Source organism: Ptychodera flava, chromosome 7 (genome assembly GCF_041260155.1).
Source record: "Ptychodera flava strain L36383 chromosome 7, AS_Pfla_20210202, whole genome shotgun sequence".
NCBI classification, from domain to species: domain Eukaryota; kingdom Metazoa; phylum Hemichordata; class Enteropneusta; family Ptychoderidae; genus Ptychodera; species Ptychodera flava.
This window is the reverse complement of record NC_091934.1, coordinates 36,152,155-36,179,713: the sequence shown is the minus strand read 5'-3', so window position 1 is coordinate 36,179,713 and position 27,559 is coordinate 36,152,155. Positions and strand designations below refer to the sequence as shown.

At 36.2% G+C, this 27,559-nt stretch overlaps 1 protein-coding gene across 1 annotated transcript; it reads right to left on the bottom strand.

The window, feature by feature from the left end:
- Window positions 1–647: 647 nt before the first annotated feature.
- On the bottom strand, window positions 648–21,384 carry LOC139137428 (uncharacterized). Its single transcript, XM_070705521.1, has 10 exons — window positions 19,887–21,384; window positions 14,917–15,081; window positions 13,264–13,470; window positions 8,338–8,460; window positions 7,708–7,866; window positions 7,004–7,111; window positions 5,692–5,853; window positions 4,755–4,869; window positions 2,487–2,782; window positions 648–993 (listed from the first exon to the last, which is right to left on the bottom strand). Exons 1-10 carry the CDS (start codon window positions 21,330–21,332, stop codon window positions 784–786), a joined length of 2,991 nt encoding a protein of 996 aa, XP_070561622.1. The 5' UTR covers window positions 21,333–21,384; the 3' UTR covers window positions 648–783.
- Window positions 21,385–27,559: the final 6,175 nt, after the last annotated feature.

Genomic DNA, 27,559 nt, shown 5'->3' with positions numbered 1-27,559 from the left:
AAGTTCATGAAAAATAGCAAGTCCAAGATACTGACCCAAGATGTGCACAATCATTTCATGTCAGCCCAAAGTACTTACATGCTAATTTTTCATGTAATCTGCTCAGTGGTTATTGAGTTTTTTCAATTTTGACCGTTTTTACATTTTTTCACTTAATTTGCATATTTTTGGCAATGACAACTTCATTTGAACAAAATCTCATCTACAGCCCATCATCCATGTACACACCAAATATCAAGATGAAATGTACAGCGGTTTTGGAGTTTTTGATGTTGACGGACAGACATACAGACATACAGACATACAGACACACAGACATACAGACATACAGACATACATACATACAGACATTTCCCTAGCCTATAAGAATAGCTTCCATTGCCATATATACATATGGCTATGGGAGCTAAAAATTTATATATTTGTCCCAGAAAAGTGAGTTCATCAAGTATGTTCTGTTAGCTGTTTGTGAGCATATCATCATTTGCCGTGCTCTGCAAACACTTGAAGGGTGGTGGTGATGTCAAGCGAAATCTCAGAGTTCAATTGCTCAGTGTTGCGAACATTTCTACAGTAGGTTTAATACCAATATGGGAGGATTTGAAGTTCATGAACAAGAAAATGAGTAACTTTTGATATTAGAATAATCAGAACTTGTTCATTTTATGCCTGTAAAATATGAAAGGTTTGAGAACTTCCACAAAATTAATTCTCTTTTAGAGTATGTGTTTATTTGTTGCTGCCAATGCCTGCATGTGTGCACACTGTGATTTTTATTGCGTGTCAAGATTCCTTCGAATCCTTCCGCTTGTAAGTGAGAGGTCGTAGATAACCAGGTAACCAATCATACTCCCCATCCGATTCAGGGGATTCATCAATATTGCCTATGTCAGGTCCGTCAAGAGTCGCTGCAACTTGAGCTGCAAACTGCGCAGCAATGGAATTACCCTGTATCTGTTGCTGTGATGGAGGCAGAGTTGCTGATTGTGGAATCTGCCATTATCAAAAGTAAGTAGAGTACAAAGTTAGCTTCAAAGTTCTGTAATTTTACGTCCTTAAGACATAAACTGGAAAAACCTACAGACTGTCGTATGACTTTTAATGACTTGACCTGCTATAACATACAAGCTATACGTGAAAATTAACACGTTTTGACTCAATAGCATTTATAACAGACTTAGCAGATGGGTAGGTGAAAGGCCTCTCTGGTAGGAAAAGGTATAGAGTCATATTTGAAGCTCTTTAACAATTAACACTGATTTTGTCCCCTTGCAATGACACAATATTAGTTTAATTGAAGAATCGTGGTAGGACTTGCATAGTAAACAAAGAATGGTCAACAGGGATTCTTTTCTCTATTGTAAATTCAGCACAACATCCAACAGTTTTCGGAGGCTCTGTAAGAAATTCGTGGCAGCCTGTTGAGTAAAACAAAACAATGACCTAATATCAGGCACATCACCATCTCGCACACAGTGACCAGTACATACACCTCACAATGATGTTATACTGGTGCCTTGACATCCGTTCCCGACATAAACATTACATTTGCTACAAGTCAATTAACAAGATTTTTCTGAAGATTCACTGATGCATCAATGCCTGCATGTACATCTCTTTTCTACCTTGATGTATATCTGGCAGAATTTAACCTGTTCATCTCCTGATTCCCTATAAACAGCTCCACACTTGGAATGAATAACTAAGAGTCTCGGCTTAAGGTGGAGCTGCATGTTGCCAACATAGTTTTTTTTTCAAAGCAATATTTTTTATCAAAGATGACAAGGAAACCCCCTCATACTATATATTTTCAAAAAGCAGAGACTCTAAAGTTTAGTATGGTAGCAGTACTTTACTCGAAGGATGAAGTGGGTGTATATTTGGGGTAAAAACCTCAATTTTGGTATTAATGATAAAAATTAATTTAAGTAAAAAACGACACTATTTCCTAAAAGTAATATTTCACTTGAAACAAGTATATGTAGAAAAAAACGACTATTTTATTTTGCATTATCTATCCTCATTCTAAAATGGCAAGGGTTGAAAGTCTGACACTCAAAAAAGTGATTAAAATCATGATTAGCAAAATTAAAATGCCTCTTATTCAAAATGTAAGAATTTATTGCCAAACAAAATAGTCGTTTTGTTATATAGCATTTAAAGAACATAATGTGAAAATTTCAGAAAATTTGACCCAGCCAGAGTGGAGTTAAATTCTTTGGAAATCTTGAAATTGGGAGAAAAAAGAAGCCAGGAAATCGGGTGATTTGCATACATTTGCATAAATTAACACTTCTTTATCACGCAACTTACGACTGCTTGACAAGCTCAAAGGTGAACCAAACCAGTATTTTAATCTTTGGTAAATAAATTAATCAAAATTGAATGAATATTTGCAAAAAAGTGATTTTTGAGCAAAATGTGCTCTGTTGGGTGAAGCGGCCCTTTAACCATCACGGTGAAGGGTGAAAGTTTTGAAGACATACCTGAGGTGGTGTCCCGGATGCACTTGACCTTTCTGAAAAAGGTGGTGTGATATTAGCAGTACTACTCGTAGTGACACTACTGTTGCTACTACTTTTCATTATTTCGTCTGTAACATCAACACCTTTGTTAGGGTCAGTAATTTGTATCAACTTTATAGGTGGTGGGTATATAGCCGTACACTTTTGCACAGGTTGTCCAGAGTACGTTTGTTCTTGTTGTCTGTATTGCACCGGAGGGGCCATTGGTTGTGTTGTTGTTGGGGTGCTGGTAGTAGTGGCCTGCCGAGTACATAATTCTGGAGGAGCAAATGAAGGGAGATAGGAGAGAAAGCAGATGTTGCTGAAAGTTAGCAAAATGCAGAAAGTCATTTATTGGTTTGTAAGACATTACGTCATGTACAACCTAAAAGGCCAGTAGCTGTAACTTGTAAAGGTTTCTTCATACAGGTATGTGTAGACTGCTTTGTTATTGTTGACATGTAAATTCTGGTGGAGATTAGAAAATTCTCATGTAAACAGTAACAGTGCATTATACACATGTGCTGCTTTGACAAGCTACATGTAAGTTTTCAACATGCTAAAATTGGGGAGAGAACTAGATCACGAAACTGACATGTGGAACAAAAATAAAGAAAAAATAAAATATTACAGGTTCATAATCCCTTTAAGACATCTTAGTACTTTGTGCAAACCTGTACACTTTTCCTACACAAACCCCCAGTTACAATTGCTGTTGTTGTTAGTATATACCAGTAGACTACCGGTATGTATATTGACATCACAAACTCTGGAAAACTATTATAAATATGTACTCTAATACACACAATGTCAATGAATGCTGTTTATATCATTTGGGTAAGCAAATATAAAACAGTGACATGGAAAAAAGAAAATAGGAAAAGATTTAATCCATTCCGAGCCCCTGTGTGCAGGAGGCACACTAGAGGGCAATATGTCATAATTCTGTTAATCTGCCACGGTGTTTCAGTCTGTCTGTCTGTCTATCCATCCATCAGTAGACCATAATTTTTGGGCTAATAACTCAACATACATGTAAATCCCCATTCTAATTTTCCAGAATGAAAACTTGGCCTTTGCTTAACTATCCCAAGAATATCACTAACATGCAGACTCAATGACACTCGTGTTAGTTTTATTTTGGGAAAGAAAGATATACACATTAAAACTGCTGAAAAATCAGTCGTCATGACTATATGTGTGAGTGTTGCTTTTGAAGAATGGCAACTGTGCGGGTATAATATTTACCTGTGCCAGATTATCATCTGCATAATCACACACAACCAAAACAGCAAACAACCCATCAACAAACCAAACTTACCCGAGCCAGAGACTGACTGTGCAGCTTGTTGGCCAACTATAAACAAACAGCAGAACCATATGAAACAAAAGATAATTTAAGCCAATTAAGCAACCCAAAATACTGGAGTATATACCAACACAATCAGCGGAATTATGGCAATTGTCACGAATTGCACCTCAAAAGGTAATGGACAAAAGATTGCATTCGTCAGCCTTTTAGATAGCACCACTGGAGTGTTATTGCATTTATTGTAACAATTAATTCCCAAACTATCAATTTGCTGTTGCCGTTGCAGAGTACCGTCACAACTCTTTGTCTTTCTAATTGCTGTGATTGGTTGTCGCCATAGTATGTGAAGTAACAATTTTCTGTCTACATCTCTCGTTGTCATTCAGTACTTTGGATTGCAACCTTTCTGTCCTTCAAAAGCACAGTCTCTATTGGGCAACATGTATGATTGAGTTATCATGGAAAAGGGCATTCTAAAAGTTGAAGTCCATGTTGAGGCATTGTTTATTAAATGCAAGTGTAATTTAAGAAAAAATTTGAATCAAACCTGCAAGTGTAGAACACTGCACTTGTACACTCAAATTGAGTCACCTGGAGTTCAGGGACTTTTAAAGAATTTTCAAGGAATTTTTGAGATCCACATCATTTTCCAGTTATCATTTTTACAACAGATCAGTTTTATATGTCATTTTACAACATCATGACTTATCATTTCTTGATTTTATGAAAATCGTTGGCTTTTTAATTTCCAAGACTCAATTTCATTTTCAAGGACTTGCGAGGAGGCTTTCATTCACTTGACTTCCAAGAAGTAAAGTAAACTATCCTGGAATATCACATTGCCTCTCATGATGCAATATTAAATGGTAAATTGGGCAGAAAATAGTTTTCACTTTTGATTTACAGTGTACATACATGTACAATAGATATACACTTACCAGGATTAGGACGGGGTTGGGATGGGGTGTAATATGGTGGTGTACTAGGTGTTGTATGCCCACTTGCTTGCTTTGCTACCGGCCTTGGATACGCCTGTCGGACACCTGGCTGGTACTGAAGACAGACAACAAGAATCCAAATGACCCTTAATTGTCAGTGTTAGATTTATTTAATTGCCAACATCACAATTCCATCAAACAGATCTTTATTATAAGCGTGTATTTTGGATATGTATAATGTTGTGTTAGATTCACACAAAATCAGAAATTCTCTGATAACTTGTGTACGACCACAGGGGACCCAGAAGTCTGGTTGTTGTTTGTACCGTTGTTTATGTTTATTAATCATGTTGTTGTCATTGTTGACCAATAAATTCCAATGAACATAACTACTGTGTTGTTGTTGTTTCAAATGTAATAAATAGATGTCCTAAGAAACACTATGTATACAAGGACACTATCATTATTTGACCAGATGCAACTCTTTCCAAACATACACATTCTACCTATCCGCAAAAAGTGTACGCTTGGAGAGAGTTGCATCAGTAAAAGTAACGATAACGTCTTTGTAGTGCTTTTTAGGACATATACATTATGTTTGAAACAACAACACAATAGTTAATGGTATTTGTTGAATTTTATCAGTCAATAACAACAAAAACAACAACAATAAAACTAATAAAATACACAACATTACCAACAGCAATAACAACAACCAGACTTCTAGGTCCCCTGTGGTAGGACGGGGTCTCTCTATTCATTTGTTTATCTTTTCATTGTTTTCCAAATACAGAAACAATGACAAATTATGACCCCTTTTGATAATACATGATATAAACATAATCAGTACACAATCAAAATCCTGATCACATTAAACTTATTCCTATTACAGGGAGCAAAAGAATTCTAACAAAACTAAACTTCTTTCCATTCTTACATTCGTGGTTTGTTGAGGAATATAGATGGCCTGTTGTTGCGGATGAGCTTGTTGTTGCAAACCTTTTTTAGCTGAACTTTTTGAATACATCATCTGAGACTGTGGTGCAACTGGTCTCTGCATGCTCATGCCACTCGGCCGATGTTGACGTTGTTGATGCGGCTGAATGTGGAACACAATTATAGCTGAACAGTCAACATTTTGGCAACACCAAATACTGATAGTTTATCACACATCAGCTTCAGCCAGGAACCGAGAGCGCTTTTCATTTCCTGTTTCCAGTAAGTACTATAGTAGAAAATGTGTCTCTTCTTTGAATTGCAGAAAATCAAGATATCAGAGTATTAATCTTCACACCTTTCTGACTGACTGCCTTTCATTAGTTCTTTATTGACAAACTAAAGTAAGCATTTCTTGTCTCACTGATTCATACTTTGCATCATTAGAATTAGGTTATTAATTCATTTTGACCTATATCCTTGTACAGAGAGGAGAACAAAGATGCTGGTAGTTTAAAACAAGCAACCTAGTGGAAGACATAGCTCCAGTTCTAGCCGTTTTGAAAGCAATTAGAATCACTGCATGGCATTCTAAAATTAAAATAACTACCAAAACTGCCTGAGAATACAATATTGCAGATTTATCATGATTTGAACAAAGCTGATATAGATCATTCCTAGGGGGCCTTAATATCAAATTTAAAAGCAACCAGACAAGCTGTTTAAGCTTTTTTCCCCAAAACAGGAAGCATTGTCCCAAAGAGTCAAATTTCACATGATTTGCAAAGGTTTATATCCCTTGGAACCCGATTATCAACTTTCAAAGAACTGGAGAAGAACATTTTTTGACCAAAAGTGGGGCAAATTGCCCCTAAAAATTCAAATTAAGCTAGTTTCACAACAAGTTGAATAAACCTGATTATATGAGATCACCCCTTGGAACCTGCATATCAAATTTCAAATTGGACAATTGTTTCAGAGAAGTCAATTGTTGGTGGACAACAGATGGACAGTCGATTGATAGGGACAAACTATCAGCCATATCTTTTAAGCTCCTCATCACTGACAGTGGAGCTGTGACTGTACAAAAGAGCTGGATATGGAAAATTGGCAATGTATGGAAACATATACAATCTGTGCGAAACAAAATGACAAGTACCAGTATATTTCCAAGTGTAAATATGCTGAAAGTAATATGTTTTGAGTATAATGTGTGTTTCTGGCTGACTGCATATAATACTATCAAGAAGAGCCACTTGATAGCATATTGGATCATTTAAGTCTTTCTTGGATTGAAAGGTAATATATCTGACCTTAGCACTCAACTCTACTGTATCCTGGAGAATTTTTCTTGCTTCCTTGGAAACATCTTCATCATTGAGAATCTTCTTTATGTGTGCAATACACTTTTCCATTTCTTCCTAAGGAAAGACATAATGCATAAAGATATTATTTACAATTAACCCTATATGCCATTGTAAGTTTACAAAATGTCAGCTTTCATACACTTTGATGAGCTGACCGATTCAGTAACTGTATATACCAAATATTCACACGGCATACATTCACCTCATGGCAATTAGCAGTAAGGTAATTATTCGAAATATAGACAATGAAAACGGTGCACTTTACAAAAACTCTATGTTGACAGGCTAAATAGTAGGCAGCGTGCTCATTGGAGTAGAACAAGAACTTGCAATTAACATACAAAACAAAAAAAAATACAAAATTACGAAAAGTTACAGCTACTGGCCCTTAATTTAAAACAAATGAACATTAATATGCAAATCTCAACATTTACAGTAAAATACAAATCCTGATATTTATGGTTAACATCACTCAGATGGAATAAGTTTGTTACGGATATTGCAAAATATACAGTAGTCAAAGCTATGAAAGAATGAGAAAGTTTATCATTCTGTCTTTTGATGTTACAGACAGCCATGGATGCAATACATACAAGTGGCGCAGTAAAGCTAGTGGTAGATAAGTAAATTAATTAACAGCCCATCCTAACCTTGGTGTCTGCCATATTTACATCAGCACAAATTTCTTTCATTAGTCTTGCGGCTGGTAAAACAAAACAAGTTTTCTTCTCTACAAAAAACAGACCAGTCATTAATTTCATGATGAAAAGCTTCTGTTTCTGTAGAACTGATGACCAACGATCCCCTGCCTGTGGAACAAAAAAAGCACCAACATTTAAATGTAGCCTCATCCGATTTTGTGTGCAATGTTTGATTTTGTAACTTGATCTACCACACTTCCCAAAGTGTGTCGTTATGAAATAAAATTATTGTTATTATTGTTATTATTATTATTATGTAATTGATTTACATATAACAACAGTATTTTTAACTACTAATTCTGAACAAATATGGTGTACCAATTAGTAAAGCAAGCAAATTGATGTTTTGTGGAAGTAGTTCCACAAACCAAAAAGTTGGTGGGCGATATACGTCATTCACCAATCTGACAATATCTCCGTTCTTAACAACAATCTCAAAAAGTAAATGGTACCAGCAAAAAATGAATAATGTACTGGTAGTAAGCAGGCATGGAAGATTTTCTCAAAACATTTACATTTTGCGCTTGATTTTGTAGCAAATTTGTTTACAAGACAATTACAAACATAAGGGAAACTTACCAAACTGGTGCCTGTGTTAAGGTTGATTAGGTCCCTCTTCTGGAAGTCATTCTTACATTGTTCTATCAGCAGGTCTCCAAACTTCACCTTTTCTTTAAAATCGTGTGACGATGGGACTTCTGTCTGTAGGACAAGACATAGTTTAGGAAATATAAGTTCTCTATAGATCGACACTAGCCCTTTTGAAAATTTGTAATTTTTCCTTGGAACAATATTAAGCTGTGTAGAGCATTTGTATGAAAATGATCATTACAATATGTCAGTAATACAGGGTTGTTCAAAGCAGCATGAAATGTGCATGATTTAACACATTTTTTTTTTGTTTGTTTTCCTCTGGACTACTTTTTTACAAAAAAAAACACTTATCTGATTGCTTTTAACTTTGATGTGTATATATTCATTGGGATGATCTTATTCAGTTGAGGTCGATTTGTGGTCTCGAAGTCTGCATATTTTTTATTTTTAGAGTTCTTTCTTCCATTTTTGGTCAAATCTCCATTTCTCGGTAATGACTAGTCAAGTAGCTTTTATTTTAATACATATTTACAAATAATGAGAGGTGATGTTCAGTAGTTTCGTCACTTTCAAATATATTCCATAACTGCAGCAATTTCAAGAAATACCCATTACCAAGGCTGTGAACAGTCGACATAACTTTCGAGTTCCCGCTGCCCCACTCAGTATTTCTATTAAAACATGAACTACCATCACCAAGTCACAATCTCTCACATATGATGATTTTCTACTTACAATTAACAAGAGCTAAGAGTTCACTTAAGTTGGATGACAAGACGGATATGTTTTATGATATAAATGCATGTTCCTTAGTAGCTGTGATATCGCAGCGGTACTTGTGGTGTATATCGAACGCGCTCGGGTCATTGGGGTCATCGCTACAGTCCCTGCGCCACAAGTATACCGCTGCGATTTCACAGCTAGTTCCTTAGGGTTATTAGGCCTACACTGATTCGGTCGATATCGCGTCGTATTCGTGTCCGTATTTAGACGAGTTGCGCAGCAACGAGTCAAAATGCGGACACATCACGAGAATACGACGCGGTATCGACTAAACTTCGTGTAATAACCCCTTTATCATACATGCATACTTTGCTTATGACTGTTTTCCTGGGGACGTTCCGAAATTAGAGACGAAATCAACTGAAACCGACAGTGCTGCTCATCGCTGTACTCATAAAAAGTTGGTTGCTAAGGAGTGAATACGTGGCCAAAACTACCTGTTCTCCGCATTTAAAGTCTGCGTCACATTCAATTGTTTTTCTCTCACATATGTCTCCGCATTCAAACTCTGCGTCGCATTCAATTTTTTTTCTCTCACATATGTCTCCGCACCACAGGCAACCGTATCACTTGTTGATATTATTGCGCTGTTTGGCCATTCCACTTCAAGGGAGGGTGTATGGTACACATTTAGAGCAAACAATTTAAATATTAAGATGTTTGCACACAGGTTTTCACAATTTTAAGAATATCAATGTTTTAGCCTGGTTATTATGGCGGTAGGTATAAAACAGAGGCTGGACTGTGTAAATTTAGTGGCTTTTTTGTGTTTTAAACACAACCTTCGCGAAAGTTAAGTTATGAGGCCCGCCAAAAATTGGGTCAATCTTGATTGAGTATGAATAGCAGAACATAGTGCAAGCTGTTCTGCAACATCTATGAATGCAAACTGGACATAGAAGCCGTGCCAGTCAGTTTATCTCCAGGAACTACACATGTACTTGGATGTCAAGTATGCCGAATTTATCATCTCAGAAAGGAATTTGCAAGCTGATTAGGGAAATGATGTGAAGTGAGTACACTTTATAGTGTTGTAACCTGTTCTTGTAAATTTTGTTGTAGTGCGAATAAAACATTTCAAAGGTATTTACATCGTCTGCTCGTATTCTTTCCTTACTGACTTGCCTTATTAGAACTAAACTTGCTTGAACAACCTAAACGAAAGTTTGACTTTCTTCGGAGTAATCTTACAGAATAACTATTGCATCCGAAACCTGCACTGAACAAGATCATGACCTGTAAATCTGCACAGTACAAATAGGAAATATAATTATGTGCACCTTGTCTGTCGCAAGTATTTTCAGTGTGGTTGGATTTTAATTTGTGGCTCATTTATGGCTATACATAGCCCTGCGTACAGGTCTGTGTGTTCCCGGCGTTATACGGCCTGTGGAGGAGACCGTATAACGCCGGGAACACACAGACCTGTATGCAGGGCTAGGCTATACACGATTAATTCACTACCTAAATATTTAAACTCGTCAATAGGAAACTTGTCGTATAGCGGTTCTGTCATGATGCACCGACGACCAGGACTGTAATCTTCAGCAAAGTAGACGACATGAAAACATGGGATGGGAGTGGCCACGCAATGAAAGGTGTCGATCGCAAGACGTACGAATTTTTTATGCATTCGCTTGTTTTTGGTAATGCTACTGAACTGAATGAAAACAACAAAGTGTTGACATTTTGGAGTGGTATTAAGATAAGTACTATTCGCTCAGCTGTTTTATAAATATGAACGCCTATATCTGTAACGGTTACCTTGAATATCATACATGATCTGCCTGTATTGTCATTCTTCTATTGTTTAGATGGTACCGATATGAACTCGTATTTCCACACTGTAACCGGAACTACTTACAGATTATGGTCAAAGTTTTGTTGTTTGCATTCAGTTCAGTGGCGCTACCGAAAACAAACAAGCGGACGCATTGAAAATTTGTCCCATACGGTGTTTTCATGTCGTTTACTCTACTGAAGATTACGGTCCCGGTCGACGGTGCATAATGACAGAACCGCTGTACGACAAGTTTCCTATTGATGAATTTAAAGGTACCATTTTACAAGTGGTATAGCCACAAAGTGATGACATCAAATCGCCGTAAACAATACACAGTGCCATAATTACACGGCATCTGTGTTTTGTGTACGGCGATTTGAGGTCATCAGTTTGTGGCTGTACCACTTGTAAAATGATGCCATATTTAAATATTTAGGTAGTTAATATATCGTCTATAGCCATAGATGAGCCACAAAAATCCAACGCGACAGACAAGGTGCACATAATATATTTCCAATTTGTATGGTGTGATTCATATGTCATGATAGTGCGCGTTTCGGATGCAAAAGTTATCATGTAAGATTACTCCAAAGAAAGTCAAATTTTCATTTAGGTTGTTTAAGCAAGTTTAGTTCTAATAAGGCAAGTCAGTAAGGAAACGGTATGAGCAGACAATCCTTTGAAGTGTTTTATTCGCACTGCAACAAAATGTACATGAACAAGTTACAACACTATAGAATGTACTCACTTCACGATTTCCCTAATCCGCTGACAAATTCCTTTCTGAGATGATAAATTCGGCATATTTGACATCGAAGGACATGTGTAGTTCTTGGAGATAAACTGACTGGCACGGCTTCTATGTCCACTTTGCATTCATAGATGTTGTAGAACTGCTTGACTCTATGTTCTGCTTTCATACTCGATCGAGGTTGAAATCGAACGCTTGCGCGAGTACATGGTGACCCGAATTTTTGCGGGCCTCATCACTTTCGTGAAGGGATCAGGTTATGTTTCAAAACACGAAAAACACTCTCAAGTCTCTGTTTTATATCTACTGCTATACTAAGCTAAAACATTAACATTCTTCAAATTGTGAAAATCTGTGTCGACATCTTAATATTTAAATTGTTCGTTCTAAAAGTGTACCAAACACCCTCCCTTGAAGTGGAATGGCCAAATAGCGCAATAATGAATCATCAAGTGATACGGTTGCCCTTAATCCTTAGCAACCTTAGCGATGAGAAAGTACTGTCGAATTCAGTTGATTTGGTCGCTAATTTTGGAACATCCTTAGGAAAACAGTCATACCCAAAGTATGCATGCATGGTGATTAAGGGGTCATTACACAAAGTTTAGTCGATACCGCGTCGTATTCTCGTGATGTGTCCGCATTTTGACTTGTTGCTGCGCAACTCGTCAAAATAAAAGAACACATCGCTCGGATACAATGCAGTATCGACCAAACTTCGTGTAATAACCCCTCGTAGTTCGGGTTATAGTGAAAATATAATTCGTATTTTAATATGTTAAAATACAGATTCATATCGGTACTCTCTAAACAATAGAAGAGAGGCAATTATACAGGCAGAGCATGTATGATAATACAATTTGCTTCATTCAGTTAAGCTTATGTGCCAATAATGACGATATCTACATTTGTAAATTTTAAGAGCCAGGGGAAATTTTCTCATTTTTATTCAAAGTCAGCCTAACGTTATTTTTGTTTAGCTCATCAGTAATTTGTTTCAACTGTTATCATATTTGCTTTTTTGGTGCTATGCACCATGCAGGTTTTAATTTTCCAAGGAATTACATTGCATAAATTGAGTGCATTTTCGAATGGTCAATACAAAGTGTTTTCTATAAAATACTGAATGAAGTGATAATAAGGTTATTGTGACTGCAATATTCTAAGACAATATATAACAGCTATACACAGGCTGCCGGGCTGCTGAATTGTTTTCAATTTACTGCATCGAATCAAGCGAATCATAGACCCTCGAGTTTTTCTCGAGGGTCTATGATCAAATTAAAACAATCATCACAAAAATATAGCATTAAATGTTTAAACGTCATTGTAAGTTCCTGCGTGTCATGAGTATTGGTTTGAAATTCCCTCCATTTTAAACACACTTTTACACCATGCAAATACATCAAACACATGTACCTGTACACAGAGGATAAATCTCAAATTCCAAATCTTGACTCCACTTTTGTGGGTGTCGTCAATACAATCATTTAATTTGACATAACTAAGGAAAACAACAAATTCATTATCACCTAAAACATATCATTGATACAATTCAATTGTAAATCTGTGTTGTTAGATAAAATGTACTTACTAATACAAGTTCTTTACACAACTTGACGTATACTTCAACCAAGGTCTCTGAACAGCTTTCGGCTGTGGCCTTTTCATGGAGTTGCTTAACTATGCTTTTCAGTTCCTCTTGTGTGTTTATTTTGAGTGCTTTCAGCTTATCCAGATAATGTTGAAACTGTGATTTGGATATGTGGTTCAGAATGTCTTCAACATTTTCAAACAGTGACTATACCAAAGGAAAGAAATAGAACATCACAATAGACTATCTTGTTTTCTTACAACAATGACATCTTGTTGAGAATATAAAATGTAAACTTAGAATAATATTGGACAAATCCATTGTGCTCCAGAAATTGACAGAAAAGCTAACCATGCATACCATTTGAATATACTTCAAGGGAACACAGGCTCGCTCATTTCAAAAATGATGCAGCAGTCGATTTTCCATCAGTTTACCATTTGCGTAATTTCTTTTTAAGTTCTTTCCAGTGTCCTTTTACCAGGCCATGCTTTCATTTTCTCTAATCATGTTGAAACTGTTCACCCAAATCACCTTAAACATGTTCCCAACCATTGATAAAATGGCTTTGGGCCCGAACATGGTGGTCAAAGGGTTAAATTCAAGAAATAGCATTTTGTGTTTTTTGCAGTACTATGGAATACATACTGAAAGTTTGCTGAGGTGTCTGTAAATTTTAACAGTATTTAGTATTTTCCCATCAAAGAGTTTGTTGTTTTACTTTGATTCAATGATATCAACACGATTTTCTTTCTTATGATGATGACCCTTTCTGAAATTCTTTCCCTCAAACTTAATTTGCGTTCATTATCTGCCAGTTTATCAGACATAATTATTGCTAATGAAAGTTTGTTTTTTGAACATACCAAAGTAAAAGGTTTCTCAACTGTGATTTTGTTCTCAGAATTGTCCAAGCACAATTTTGAGCATTTTTATCTCTCCATCTGTGGGATCTCTATTTGGACATTTCATTACTTGTCTAAAATCTTTACACCATCATGAGCAATATTTACTGTATATGACAAATAAATCAGTCATACTTGTCAATTACTCAAAGGGACCTTTGTACATCAGGACATTAACAAATCGTAGCATAAATTTTAAGATAAGTAAAACTTACCATAGCAGCACATTTTATCTAGTTAAATTTTCTTAAAATTGGCAAGTAAGCTTATTGAAGCTATACATCCAAAATCTTAGAAAGTAAAGACCATTGCAATAACACCCAATACGCTAAATTTCTCATTTATCTTTGAGAATTAATAGATAATATTTGAAGCAACTTCAATATTTCAGGAACAAAGTATCACTGCTTCCCTAGTGTTGACGTCGTTTTGCATAAGTGTAATTTGTCTCAGACACAACACAAACGTAAACGTCTAATGTAGCATATCGACAAAAATGCTGATATGACGAGGCCACAAAGAATAGATAGTTTTTCAAGTCACAAGTTATCTTCGGGAACACCCAAAAACTTATATTTTATACAAAAACAATAGGCATGGATATATGTTAACTTATATTGATAATCACATATGGTTATGCTGAAATTGCTTGTTAATACATCTTTTGCATAAAGTAGATCGTAAAGGATCAAAACTGGAAAAGTCTATTGAATGGTGAATTTAAAATTATTATTGAGCCACTACTTACAGCAATGGGTACAACATTCGGTATCCTAAGGATAACATGAGGTTTCTTCAGACTTGCTCGTTTACACTGTTTCTGGAGCAGAAAGTGCCTGTCATATTTGTAAACACGTGGAATTGACTCCACCGATTTCTTACCACTAACTCTCAATGCAAGGTCCTCAGTTCGCTGTGAAAGTCAGAACAAAGGATGTTTCGTACATATAATATAGCACATGACAAATGGATTATTATTATTATTATTATTATTATATTTTATTATTATTATTATTATTATTCTACACACATTCAGTAAATTCAACTGAATATGTTGTAAAATGCCATGTTTGCTATATTCTTTGCTATTTTCACTTTCAGTGGCGACAGGTTTGGATTTTTCCCTTGTTGCTAAGTATTCTTAAGTTCCATCGTAGCTCAGGTGTCCTGGCGTGTGCCTCAAAGCAACATCAGACTGACTGGTCAGTGATTCAGATAAGTGGAGCTCTCCAAATTTTTGTTTAATTTTGCCCAGTAAGTTTGAGATCGAATATATTGAAATTTGTATCATTTTGTATCTTAAGAATAATGGTCTATAATCAGGAGTAGCCGTTAATGCAGTATTTCCCCCTTAAATAATGAAAATTTGATCAAAGAAAATTGACATTGTTAACGATTTTGAATTGCATTGTCAGTAGTATGACCTACTTTCTGAAGTTAACATTTCCGTCTCACAGCTTATCTTGAACAATTTTAGTGATGTTCGTAACATTTTATGTCAAGGAATATATTTTGTGAACATAGCTTCTGAAGGAGGTCATTTGACATAACGATAGTTTTTGAAATGCATGCAGACACCTGAAAACTGGATGCGCGTTAACTTTTCAGGCGATATCATTAATCAATGACAACTTTGTTTACAATATTCTAATTTAATATTATGGGTGTTTAATCCAATGATTGGTTAGTGAAGCTGCTAATTAAGTTGACAATCTTCTGTAGCTTACTTAATTAAGTTATAGTCATGCAAAATAGTTATAACCAGTGCAGTATTTCAAAACTAATAAAGTGCAAGTTGTCCTCAAACTAAATACTTGGACTTGTGCCAGCTGGGCTCACTCGATCATGTGATCGTGATAACCTCCATAAATGTAATATTAACCACAATTGTAATAAAATCAACAACAAAGGTAATAAAACAGTCAGCCATTAATGTAAAAACCCGGAACGACAAATAAAATACACAAATTAACAATACATATTATAAAACTCAACTATCAATGTAATAAACTTGAACTTGTATGTGATCATTTGTTTATCAATACCTGAGTTAATAATAAACTTTGCTAAGGCTAGTGTAATGTTATTGCATACTTTCCTGAACTAGGTTTCCTTTTCAAAACACAGATTTGAATACATTGAAAACACTATCAGAAAACCACGAGATACCATCAAACCCCTAGATTAATATATTGCAACATTACTGCTAGACACTTAGTATAAGTGATGACATTATAAGAAATCGTCAAAATAGCTCGTTAACCAGTGATACCACGCAAATTTTAAAACAGACGACTAAGAATGAACAACAGAGAAAAATACAACCTTATAACAGAAACATATAACACAAAATATGATTAACTTATATCTATATTTTAATTTGGAAACATAATACGAACACTACCTTGAACATAGCTGTAGAACAAAATTAGACATCCTAGCTTCCCCAGTGAAAGAACAAATTTGAAGAGGGACAAAATAGTAATACATACAATTTATCAATTATTCCACACAATTTATCCGCTAAAGATAAATTTGAGGCGACTAATGATGAAAGTATATATGGCAAACTTTCGAAACAGCATTGAAGGATCATAGTGGTATACAGTCTCTCCACTCTGGAGTAGATACTGCACTGACATGCAGATCCCAGCTGTAAGTGTCCCACCATGGTCAATCAGTTCTTTACACAAAGCAGCGAAACGCAAAATACACTTACAGAATACATACAATACGCTAAATGCAAAAAACCAAAATATGGACGATTTGTGGAGTTGCTTTCCCTAGTGACATGGATAAATATTTAAGGTTAATTCTTTAATTGTGATGACAATATAGATTTATTACAGTTATCATTGATGAGTATTACATTTATCGGTGGTTTTTATGACATTTATGGTTACCATTGAATACAGTTTATGATCGGTGTTTTTATTACATTTATGGTTGGTTTTTGTTACACTTATGGACGATATTACATTTATGGGCACATTTTAGCACAATTATGGTTGATGATACATTTAATGAGATTATTATGAAGCTTACAGTCGTTTGCTGTATGAACAAAATCGAGCGCAAGTTAAATCATCCAGCTTAGTACTTGACTATTGCCAACTCAGCTTCTGCTCATGGTCACCGAATGAAAATATCACAAGGAACTGGTCATTGCATGAGTCTACCAGGTCATGATGAGTACAAAGTTATACCCCTATGAGCTAGTTCAGGGCTCATAACCAAAGAATACACTCTGTCCTAAAATATGGTTTAAGACAACTAGAATACCTACAAAACTTCATGGTATGTTTAATTGATGTTAAATTTGAACACGGTTTGAACTAATTTTGGATAATTGGATGGTGAAGTAATGTCTTTTAAATCTGCAAATGTAATCTCATCTAATATTCTTTTTAAATTGCACACTTGTCTTTAAGACTAATTTGTAATATTGTGACATTCAGCTAAAGGACACCATGCATTTTTGAGAAATTTGAAAAATATGAAGATCCAATTATCCCAAATTAGTTCCAATTGTGTTTTTACTGGTTTTTAATATGCATTAGGTGATGTGAATTTTTTTCTTTCAGATCAACACTACATACATGTATACTGATGGCCAGTGAGTGAAATGCATGAGCAGAAGTTGAAACGTTTTGATTTATTGTTGATATGTCATTACAAAAATATTGTCATTAAAGCCATTAACTATTTGCTGCGGTTTTATGAATTTGGATTGAAAATAAACTCAGCCCATACAGTAGTATGTACAGTTCCATTTAAGAAAATACTTATTGCATCAAATTGTGAAAGACTTTAAAAATTGTATTTTAGTCAGTAAATCTGCATAACCTCATCATTACTTAAATCTGTACTTTTAGAACAGTTAATAGTTTCTATAAACTCAAACTCAGAAAAAGGTGTAACCCTGAGACAGTGATCCTGATAAACATTTGTTTTTATTGTGGCTCAACATTAAAGGGTGCTTTTCAAAATTAATCCATTTATTTATACGTGTTTTACATTTAAATTCATCGCTTTAGAGATACAAGGCTTAAGTGAATCGCCTTGTTTTTGAAGTTTAATTTTCTACACTGTGTAGAAGAGAGACTTTCTTCAGCGCAACAAGTTCAGGATGAGATTCTTGAACAAACGCTAATATGAATATCGTCGCTAGAGGGCAACCTTCACGCATGCGCTTTAGCTGTTGTTTCAGGGATTTACAAAGACTCGCTGCACCAACCGGTGCTATTAACATTTCCGTTTGACGGCCCTTATCGCAAAACTGAGGACACAGCATTTAAGTTTGATGTCTTGGTGAGGAGGAGAATGACAAAATCAAACTTAGAGAAGAAATTTGTAGGGAGCACATCTGAAAATTCAGGAGTGACTGCGTTTTATTTTTTTGTCAAAATGTACGAGACAACATTTTGTCTTCACGATTTTTTCCTGCAATGTAAACACGCAAGTATGACACTAAATGTGTGATTTGGTAAATCTAACTATCTACCTTCGATTCGTCTGGTTAACAGTAACATTAGTTCAATTCTTGACGAACTTTAAGCGAAATATCATTACAGTGTATAGCGCTAGATTCCGATTTGTAAACTTTTCAAATTTCGCCTTCAGTACCCCCTCCCCCCCTCCAACAAAAATCAATTTTGCTCGTCTCGGGTATGCTATCTGCGTCCGCACTGTTTGTTCCATGGTCGACTTAAAACAATTCTATCACTAGAGATATTAACCGGTGCATCGAAGTTTGCTTTCAGAAATAAATTTTAAAATATTCTTCAGAAATAAAATCCTTCCACTTCTTACACATGATGGAAAGATCGTTACCCAAAAACAAAATTGCAATTTATTTGGGAAAATTGGATCTTTCAATTGATCAAATTCATCAAAATGTTAGATGCCCCGTAGTTGAAAGTTACAATATCACAAATTATCTGTAAAAACAATGACTTGCAAAAGAAGAAAAGCATATGAGCTTACATTTGCAGAGTAACACCAACATTACTACATTATCCAACTATCCCAAATTAGTTCCAATTTTGTTAAAAGTTTTTTGGACACAGTGCAATTTTTTGAATACGATAATTTTCCAAGTGTTACCAATTATGCAAATGAACTCACATGCAAAACTGGTTAACAATAATAACCATTGCCACAGCCTTTTATCATTATCATTGCTTATACTGATTGTGTATATGGCAAGAGTTGGGGTAAAATGGTTTTGAAACTCGAACATGTAAATTTATTAGTCAATATTCCTGGTTTTTTTTGAAAAAATATTGTTCGTGCGTATGGATCAAAGTAGCTTTCCAATCAAATTTGCAAGTACGTTGGTGATTTCCTTCCAAATATTTTAATTTCTGACAATATGCGTAATTATGCAACGTTTCTGAACAACACTATCTCAGTTTTAGCAAAAAATGTCCTTCTCGTCGGAAATTGCTTATAGTACAATTCAAAAGTGTCTACTTAATATTATTGCATTTTGAAGCCTTCAGCAGATGTTATGTTTCAACGAGACGAAGTTGGCTATTAGAACTATATTGAGCTTCTTCTATACAAAGATAAAGTAAGTTTACGCTTACTTTGCAAACTTACTTTGAATTGTGATTTTGCTACTTTCAAAATAAGAATTAGCGACTCCCGATTGTAAATAATGGCGGCCCCTCATCATACTTTTGTCCAAAGTTACTAACACTTTTGTATGCTTACCTCTGGAACTTTTCCTGCAGAATAAGCTCTCATCAATTTGGGTGTTCCAGACAGTGGTTGACCACATACCGATACCTTCAGATGATAATTTCCTTCAGTCGGAAATTCCATGGTAACATGACACAAGCTCTCATTCCATGCTGAAATCTCAACTGGTAGCGGGATGTTAATTTGGCCAATGACGTCATCCATGAACTGAATGAGATTCGCCTGTACATGTACGTATGGTGCAACTGCGACATCACATCCTTTGCAGTCTTTCGTCCGAATATTTAAAGTGTGTTCTTCTCCGACTTGGAGAATTTCGGTAGATAATCCACTTAGTTCACTCATGTGGCCTACAGCAGATGAAGTTTGGACATGACCGAATTCGTTCACAGCAGGACTCGCATCTAGTTCAAAATCCAAGCAACTGTTTTCTTCCAAGTCTGTGTTCACACTTGTTGTCAAGACATTTTGAATTTGTTGTTTCATTTCATCTTTCAAAAGAAGAAACTGTGCAGAACTTGCATAGTTTATTTGCATCTCTGCAAATTCACGGGTGTTACTCAATGACTTTTCTCTTCTCTCTAAATTTTGTATTTGACTTTTCAAAACATTGTTTTTAAGTTCGAAAGCCTTTCGATATGTTTCTTGGGTTTTCTTTTGCATTTCCCGGGCATTTTGTATAATTTTATCAACATGTTTGTTTATTTTTTCCATTCCTGTTTTCAGATTTTCCTCAAGCTGTAGAATTTCGAGTACGACAGCATTTCGCGCATCAGCTGTTCGTATTCTGTCTTGGTCTAGTTTCTGTACAAATTCTCTGAAATCCTCTTTCGGTTTGACGGCAGCCTTGTCTACGGACACGTATTGATGTGTTGGGTTCGGGTGTTCAGTCAATGCGCATTTTACACACACGCATGTTTCACAAGTTTGGCAGAAAACCTCGATGGCAGCGTCGCTGTGCTTCTCGCAATATGTTTCTGGTTGTTCGATAGTCGGGTTTGTGAGTTTTTCTGTCTCGAAATCTTCGATACTCATAATTCTGTGTTTTCGTGTCATCTTGCCCTTGCTGTGGACGGTGCTGCAACGCCCACACAGGTATTGAGAACACTCTATGCATCGCCTGTCAGCGTTCTTACTTGAACACGTTTCACATGGTACACCTTGGCTTTCAGCAGCTTTCCTCTTCGAACGATCGATGTAGTCGAAGAAGTGAGAGATTACTCTGTTCGGTGGCAATCCCTTAACGCCTCCTACTGGCAAACTTACGTGCTGTCGACAACAAGGACAGACCAATCTACCATGGTTTGTCTGTACCCACCGTTCAAGACAATGCTCACAAAAGCTATGTTGACAGGACAGGAGTTTGGGTGTCTTATAAACTTCGAAACACAGTTGACATGTAAGCATTTCCTCTTTCAGAGATTTGTGATCATCGTCTTCGGAATCGTCTGACGCCATCTTGTTGACGGGATATGATCGTCAGCTCAAATCTCAACAATATCATACTATGAACTCAAGCCTCACTTCCTGGTATTTGGGAGCAATACCGGTTCTCATACGCTTAATAAAATCACGTGGTTATTCAACAGTCGACCAATGGCGTTTGGTTAACAGGTTGTCGGCTCGGCCTGACTGTGGCAGGGCGAATCGTCGAATATATGCTCACAGTCACTAGTCAGTAGTCAGGTAACGACGGACGGCACTCTTCTGAAGTAGAGGAGGGCCGCCCGCTGTGTATCTGGCTCACAGTCACCTGTGGTCGGTCTATTCCGCTCGGCGTCTATGCCCCCATAGACGTGTGTACACATGCCTGAGAAGTAGGCATATGTAACACGTCTATGGGAGCATAGACGCCGAGCGGAATAGACCGACCACAGGTGACTGTGATCTGGCTACAAATGATACTGCAGATATTCGGTGAACTTCAAACTTTTCCCATGCTAATTTTGCTCAGAATTAAATATTTTCCATTTTTTAAATAATCACATGGTTATTCAGTAGAATTTACGAAATCTACAGTTACTGTAATTTCACTTTCGATTTTAAAATGGCGAAAATGGAGGTGAGTCGTCAGGTCGAAAGACGAAGCATGGCCCCTCCAGAAAATGTCCTGAATTAACGGATTGAAAAGATCATTCGTTTGATTTCGAATGTACACAATGCCTTTTTGAAATTCTTTAAAAACAATTTGGGGGGATTGTTTGTTTGGTTTTTTTTGTTTTTGTTGTTGTTGTTGTTGTTTTTTTCATTTTATGTCGCCAATTCTTGCGTATGATAGGTTCAGAGTTATTAGATATTAATCTCTAATTTGAGGTTTGTCGAGTTTTGAGATAAGCATCAGAGTCTGAGAATCTGAAAAGTCAACTCTACCAAAGCCAACAGGCTTGATACAAGCACACGCTAACTTTCCGACCACCAGTTATGTTTGTAATGGTATCCCATGAGCGTTTATTTCACTTTACACAATCTCACCTTCTTCATGCAGTTTCCGTACTAACCACACCGGTCCGTAGTACTGAAACTGCACTATTGTCAATCTGGCCTCCTTTGATTCTTGAAAAATTATAGTTTTCACTCTTTTAGACTATCCGCTGCATTAGATACGGTCGATCATGATATCCGGTTCAACCGTCTCCAATTCACTTTACTGCTCTATCCTGTTTTCAATCTTGCCTCTAAGGCAAAATCCATCCTGGCATACAATCTGCTTCATCTATCTCGCTTGGTGTCCCTGACCTCTTTGGTTTGTACACTGACCCTCTTTTCTACGGAAGCGAATTCGTACCATTTTATAAGATAAAGGGAAAAATTTCGAATTACGAGTCTTCAATTATCGTAATTACTGGAATTAAAAACGTGAATTAACAACTCGTATAACGAAAACCAAAACATTCGTAATTACGAGTTTTAAAGTCTGGTCATAAACGAGTTTTTTGAATCTCGTAATTGCGAGTTTTGGATCCTAGGACTACTTTGTTGTGGCATCAAGTTTCTTTTATCTGATTTTCTGAAACAAAAATAGGTTAACAGACGTAATATACTTCTATTGTTTTTTGTGTGCTTTTTATGAAACACAATTTTTTCGTTATGTGTTGAGTTGTTACGGATGTCAATCACGTTGATGTCAACTTTGCTATACACTTGCCTTATATACCTTACATGTCGCCCAGTGACCAATAAGTCTAGAACTAGTGAATGAGGCCATACATGAGGTTATGATATTGAAGTAGCCGTGTAAAGAGGTCTGACCATGCATGATGTCCACATGTACCGAGGATAGTATGACGAGTTTACATTTCAATTGTCTGTAAATAACTGCTGTACAGACAGGAGGTGTTTTTACGAACACAAGCACTTGGGAGAAGGGAACAACATCCAGCACTATGCAACATTAAAAGTAAACAAGTGGCGCTTTCTTTGAAGACTTTGTGCCGCAACTATGTTTATGTTTCCCGACGTCAATTCGCTAGCTAGCGATTCCCCGAAGGGAGATGGTGAGCTGTAATACATGGTGGAGAATTTCGGTGTACAGAGCAAGCTCTCAGTTGGAAAAGTTAGCACCAAGCGGAAGAACGTACAGCGCGATGGATGCAACCCAGAACGAAGGTATAAATGTTGTTGAATGGCAGCAAGATGTCAAGACCAAGTTGGCAGAACTATGTGACACCGGATATGTAACCTACGATTGCTTCGGAATGGGCATATTCCGTGGTCGCGAAATTGAGAATGCCCGACGATGGTGGCAGCGGTACACTATTTTGGGGACTTATGAAAAAAACACTCAAGGGCTCGACTGGCCTTTACTCATTAGATGAAGCTGAAAAATGGTTTCGGACTCGCCTGACTGTCAACGGGCTGACATGGACACCCTAGGAGAGACTTTCCTGAAGCGCTTTAATGAGTGTTGTCATATAGCTGTTTATCAGATGCTTTTCAAATTGAAACAGCAGTCTAACCAGGCAGTCGACCAAAACGCATCACTGTGACAGTTTAAGGCTGAGGGAGCTCGAAAAAGCGACGAAACAAATCTTATTTTTCTTTATAAATGGACTTAAACCTCCATCACAACATTCGTCGAAGGAATGAACCCACCGATTTTGCAAGCGCCTTTGAACACGTCAAGACGGCCGAAGTAGTCACCAAACTTCGACAGGAACTAAAGGGGTCAACTGAGCAGATCCTAAGTACGAATGAATATACTGTGAGTGGTGTGACACACTTTGGCTGCTTCTGTATGTGATCAAATTCACGGAAATGTTAAATTATAGTGCCGTATTTATCTCCTGAATTTATAGAGAATGGGTCCTTCAAACAAGAGATAGATGTAACTGGACTAGTTAGATTTATTACGCCCCCTGGCGGGAGCCACACGAAATGAAATGTACGAGGATGATTATAGCTAGTTGTCAATCTCGCAAGTTTAATTTTGTAACTGAAGTTGTAACGTACGGTGGCCCCCACACGTCACATGGAATTATATGATTTTGAAATATAAACTCATATTTTTCCAGGCAATAATTATGAGATTTTATTTCCTCGAGACAAATTTAAATTTTGTTGGATGGAACTGTAATTAATCGGGACAAAACTCAGTTTTTTTTGACGGACTAAACTTTCTAATTTTTACAGTACAAATTTAATTAGTGGGCACAACTCTTATTACGAAAGCAAAACTAATTCTGGTGGATGCAACTCTAATTTTGGCATACAAAACTCTGCGGGTACAACTCTATAGTATCGTCTTATTTTTATTTTCAAGGTAAGCACTTTTAATTCTTTAAAGTAATCTATTCTTTTGCATTTTACAAGTTTAAGTTTTAATACTTAAAAACAATTTGTTTCTAAAGACTGACCTTATAATCCATGAAGAAATTGTTTTTTAGTTTTTTGAAGAGTCAACTTTTAATAGCTGTATTAAAAGCTGTGTGATTTCTTCACAAAACACTCCTAATACTTTTTAAATATTCATTTCAGAGAAGAAAAAGTTAATTATCAAACGCTAACTCTTAGTTTTTCCAAGACTAAAAGTTCAATGTTTTGCACAAATCATTTTCTTTCCTGAAATAAATTTGTAAAGTTCTGAAGAAATCCGTTGGTTTTCGAGATAAAAAATTATATTTCATTTTTGAAAGGAGCAATATAAGTGAAAATTGTCTTTTACACCAGTAAATTTCAATCAAATTTCTAGTCGCACAACCTACTGACGTTATTGCTCAGATCTGGCGGACCCGGCTCAGTTTCAATCAACAGTGACTAACTTTGTCATTAACGAATCTGGCTTCTCCTCTTAATGGGAAGATGACTATCACACAACCATACAGAGGGGATACAAAACAGAGCGACTGATGAAGGGATCCCATTCGGTCCCGTCGCACACGGTCAGGACGAATTACTCAAACATAAAACCGTTCTTAGGGACCCAGAGGTCAAGTAACCAGGGTTAAAGCACTATCAATTCACCCGTGTCTCGCCAGGTATTCCACGCAAAATAACAATGATCCACTCATTCACTGTATCGTAGCACTCCCAGGGTATCACTAAAATGGTAGATCCGATGTTTGGAGGTGCCTTCATTTACTTTAAAAGTCATTCCGGTCGAATGGCAACTCTACGTTTTGACCCGTTTGCTTGTCCGTGACAACGATGAAGTCTAGAATCGGAGACACTGGGTTATCGGTTTCGGAGGTAAACTTGGGTGTTGCATGGTGGGATACTTAAACTTCCGCCGCCGTTTAAATACATTTTTGCACTAGTCTGAAGACTGTTTTACTCTCCCGCAAAATGTTACTCTGTCGCACTAGAAAGAATTTGCTATGCACAACAGGTTATTGCGCCCTCACATGAAATATTTCTCCGTGTAACTAAATTCCGCATTCCAGAAAAGTAAGTTTGACCTTTTCGTTCTTTCTTTTCCGTTGTTTATCAGTTCTGTTTTACCAAATGCTTAAATCATGCTCAACTGTAGAAAATGTATATTAAAGGAATTAATTTTGTTGTCTTCAAAAAATAATTCTGTCCATTTGTAAAACGTTTTATTCAATGTATTGCAATTTGCTGCTCTGAGAAATTCTTTTTTCCATAAAGAAATTAATTTTATTCTTCGAAAATGAAACTTATCTTTAAAGAATTTAAATTTTCTGCTCTAAGAACATAGAGGTCGTATCATCCATTGAAGTAGCACAGTTCGTGCTCAGAAATAAATCTAAAATGAGTTTTGAGATGAAAAAACAATTTTTACTTCTGTTTTACAATATAAAAATATTTTTGACGAACAAATAGTTTAAAGTTAATGTTAAGTTTATTAATTTAAATATTTTAAAAGTTTACCCGAAAATAAAATTTCCAGTCCAAAATTAACAGTTTGCTTTGGAAAAATAAAATCTCTTACAAATATTAAAGATATTGTCAAGAAAAATTAGAGTTTATATTCAAAAGTAATAACGTTCCGTGACGTGGAGGGGCCACCATAGTAACGTGGTAATAACGTATTTAAACAGAAATGTAAGCTTCGAAATGAAAAGCATTAAACGATGGTTCTGTAATAATTGACATGAAGTGTTGAAGGCATAGTAAGAGATTATCTCTCGCAAAAGAAAGATGCACGTTTAATATTTGAAGGGATGTATTATCATGGTCAGCTTAATGTAAAGAAGGGACTCAAAAGACACAGAGATAATCATGCGGGCAGTTCGACAGAAGGTCAATATGAACGATCCATGAGTTACCGTTAAAAAATCACGACACAAAGGTCCAATGTGTGATCAAACCATACGTAGATAAATTCAGTGCAATCCTACATGGTATCGTTGTATTGATCATGTGACACATGTCATTGTTGGGAAGCATGAGTCCCATCTAGTTGAGCGAAATAAGCTTGAAGAATATTGTTGACTGCGTGTTCAATGCATTTACCCCTTGACTACATAATTACTCATGCATACGACTCCCTCTTATTTAAATATTGACAAAAGCAAGGTTGGCGTCATTAAATTGTCATTGCTAAGGGGTGTAAGCACATTCAGACCAGGTCGGGACAGACTGATTTAGTAATTTTACTCACCGATGCTAATATCTAGTTGAGCTAAGTAAACTTGAAGAATTTCATCGTTGACTGTATGTTGTTATAGTTGACCCCTTGACTACTTAGGTGCCCATGTATACCACTCCCTCTTATTTAAATATTGACAAAAACAAGTTTTGTGTCATTAAAGTGTCATTTTTGAGGGGCATAATGTCATGAAATTGTCATTTCAAAGGGGTGTAATCTCATTCAGATCAGATTTGAAAAGAATGATTCTAGATATGCTGCACACCTATACCAAAATTGAACAAAGTGTTTATAAATAGATCACGTTGGAATTTTACAGCACACAGGGTGTAGTAATTCCATATTGCACTTGAAGTGAGGGACATTGTTGTTGCTCAGAATAGTAAGATATTTGCATGCGTTATATTGTATATATGACGCTATATTAGGTCTTCCAGGGATGCTCACTATAACAGAGTGTTATCAAACTAAAGAGTAACCCGATCCCCATAAATTTAAATTATTAGTAGCTGTCTGGGATTAGCTACTTTATCTGACATTAATGTTGGATCAAGACCCATGATTCTGAATTAATAAACTACCAACGCGTATGCAAAAGGTCAATATCAGGCTAAATCACACAGGTATGGTATCGCCG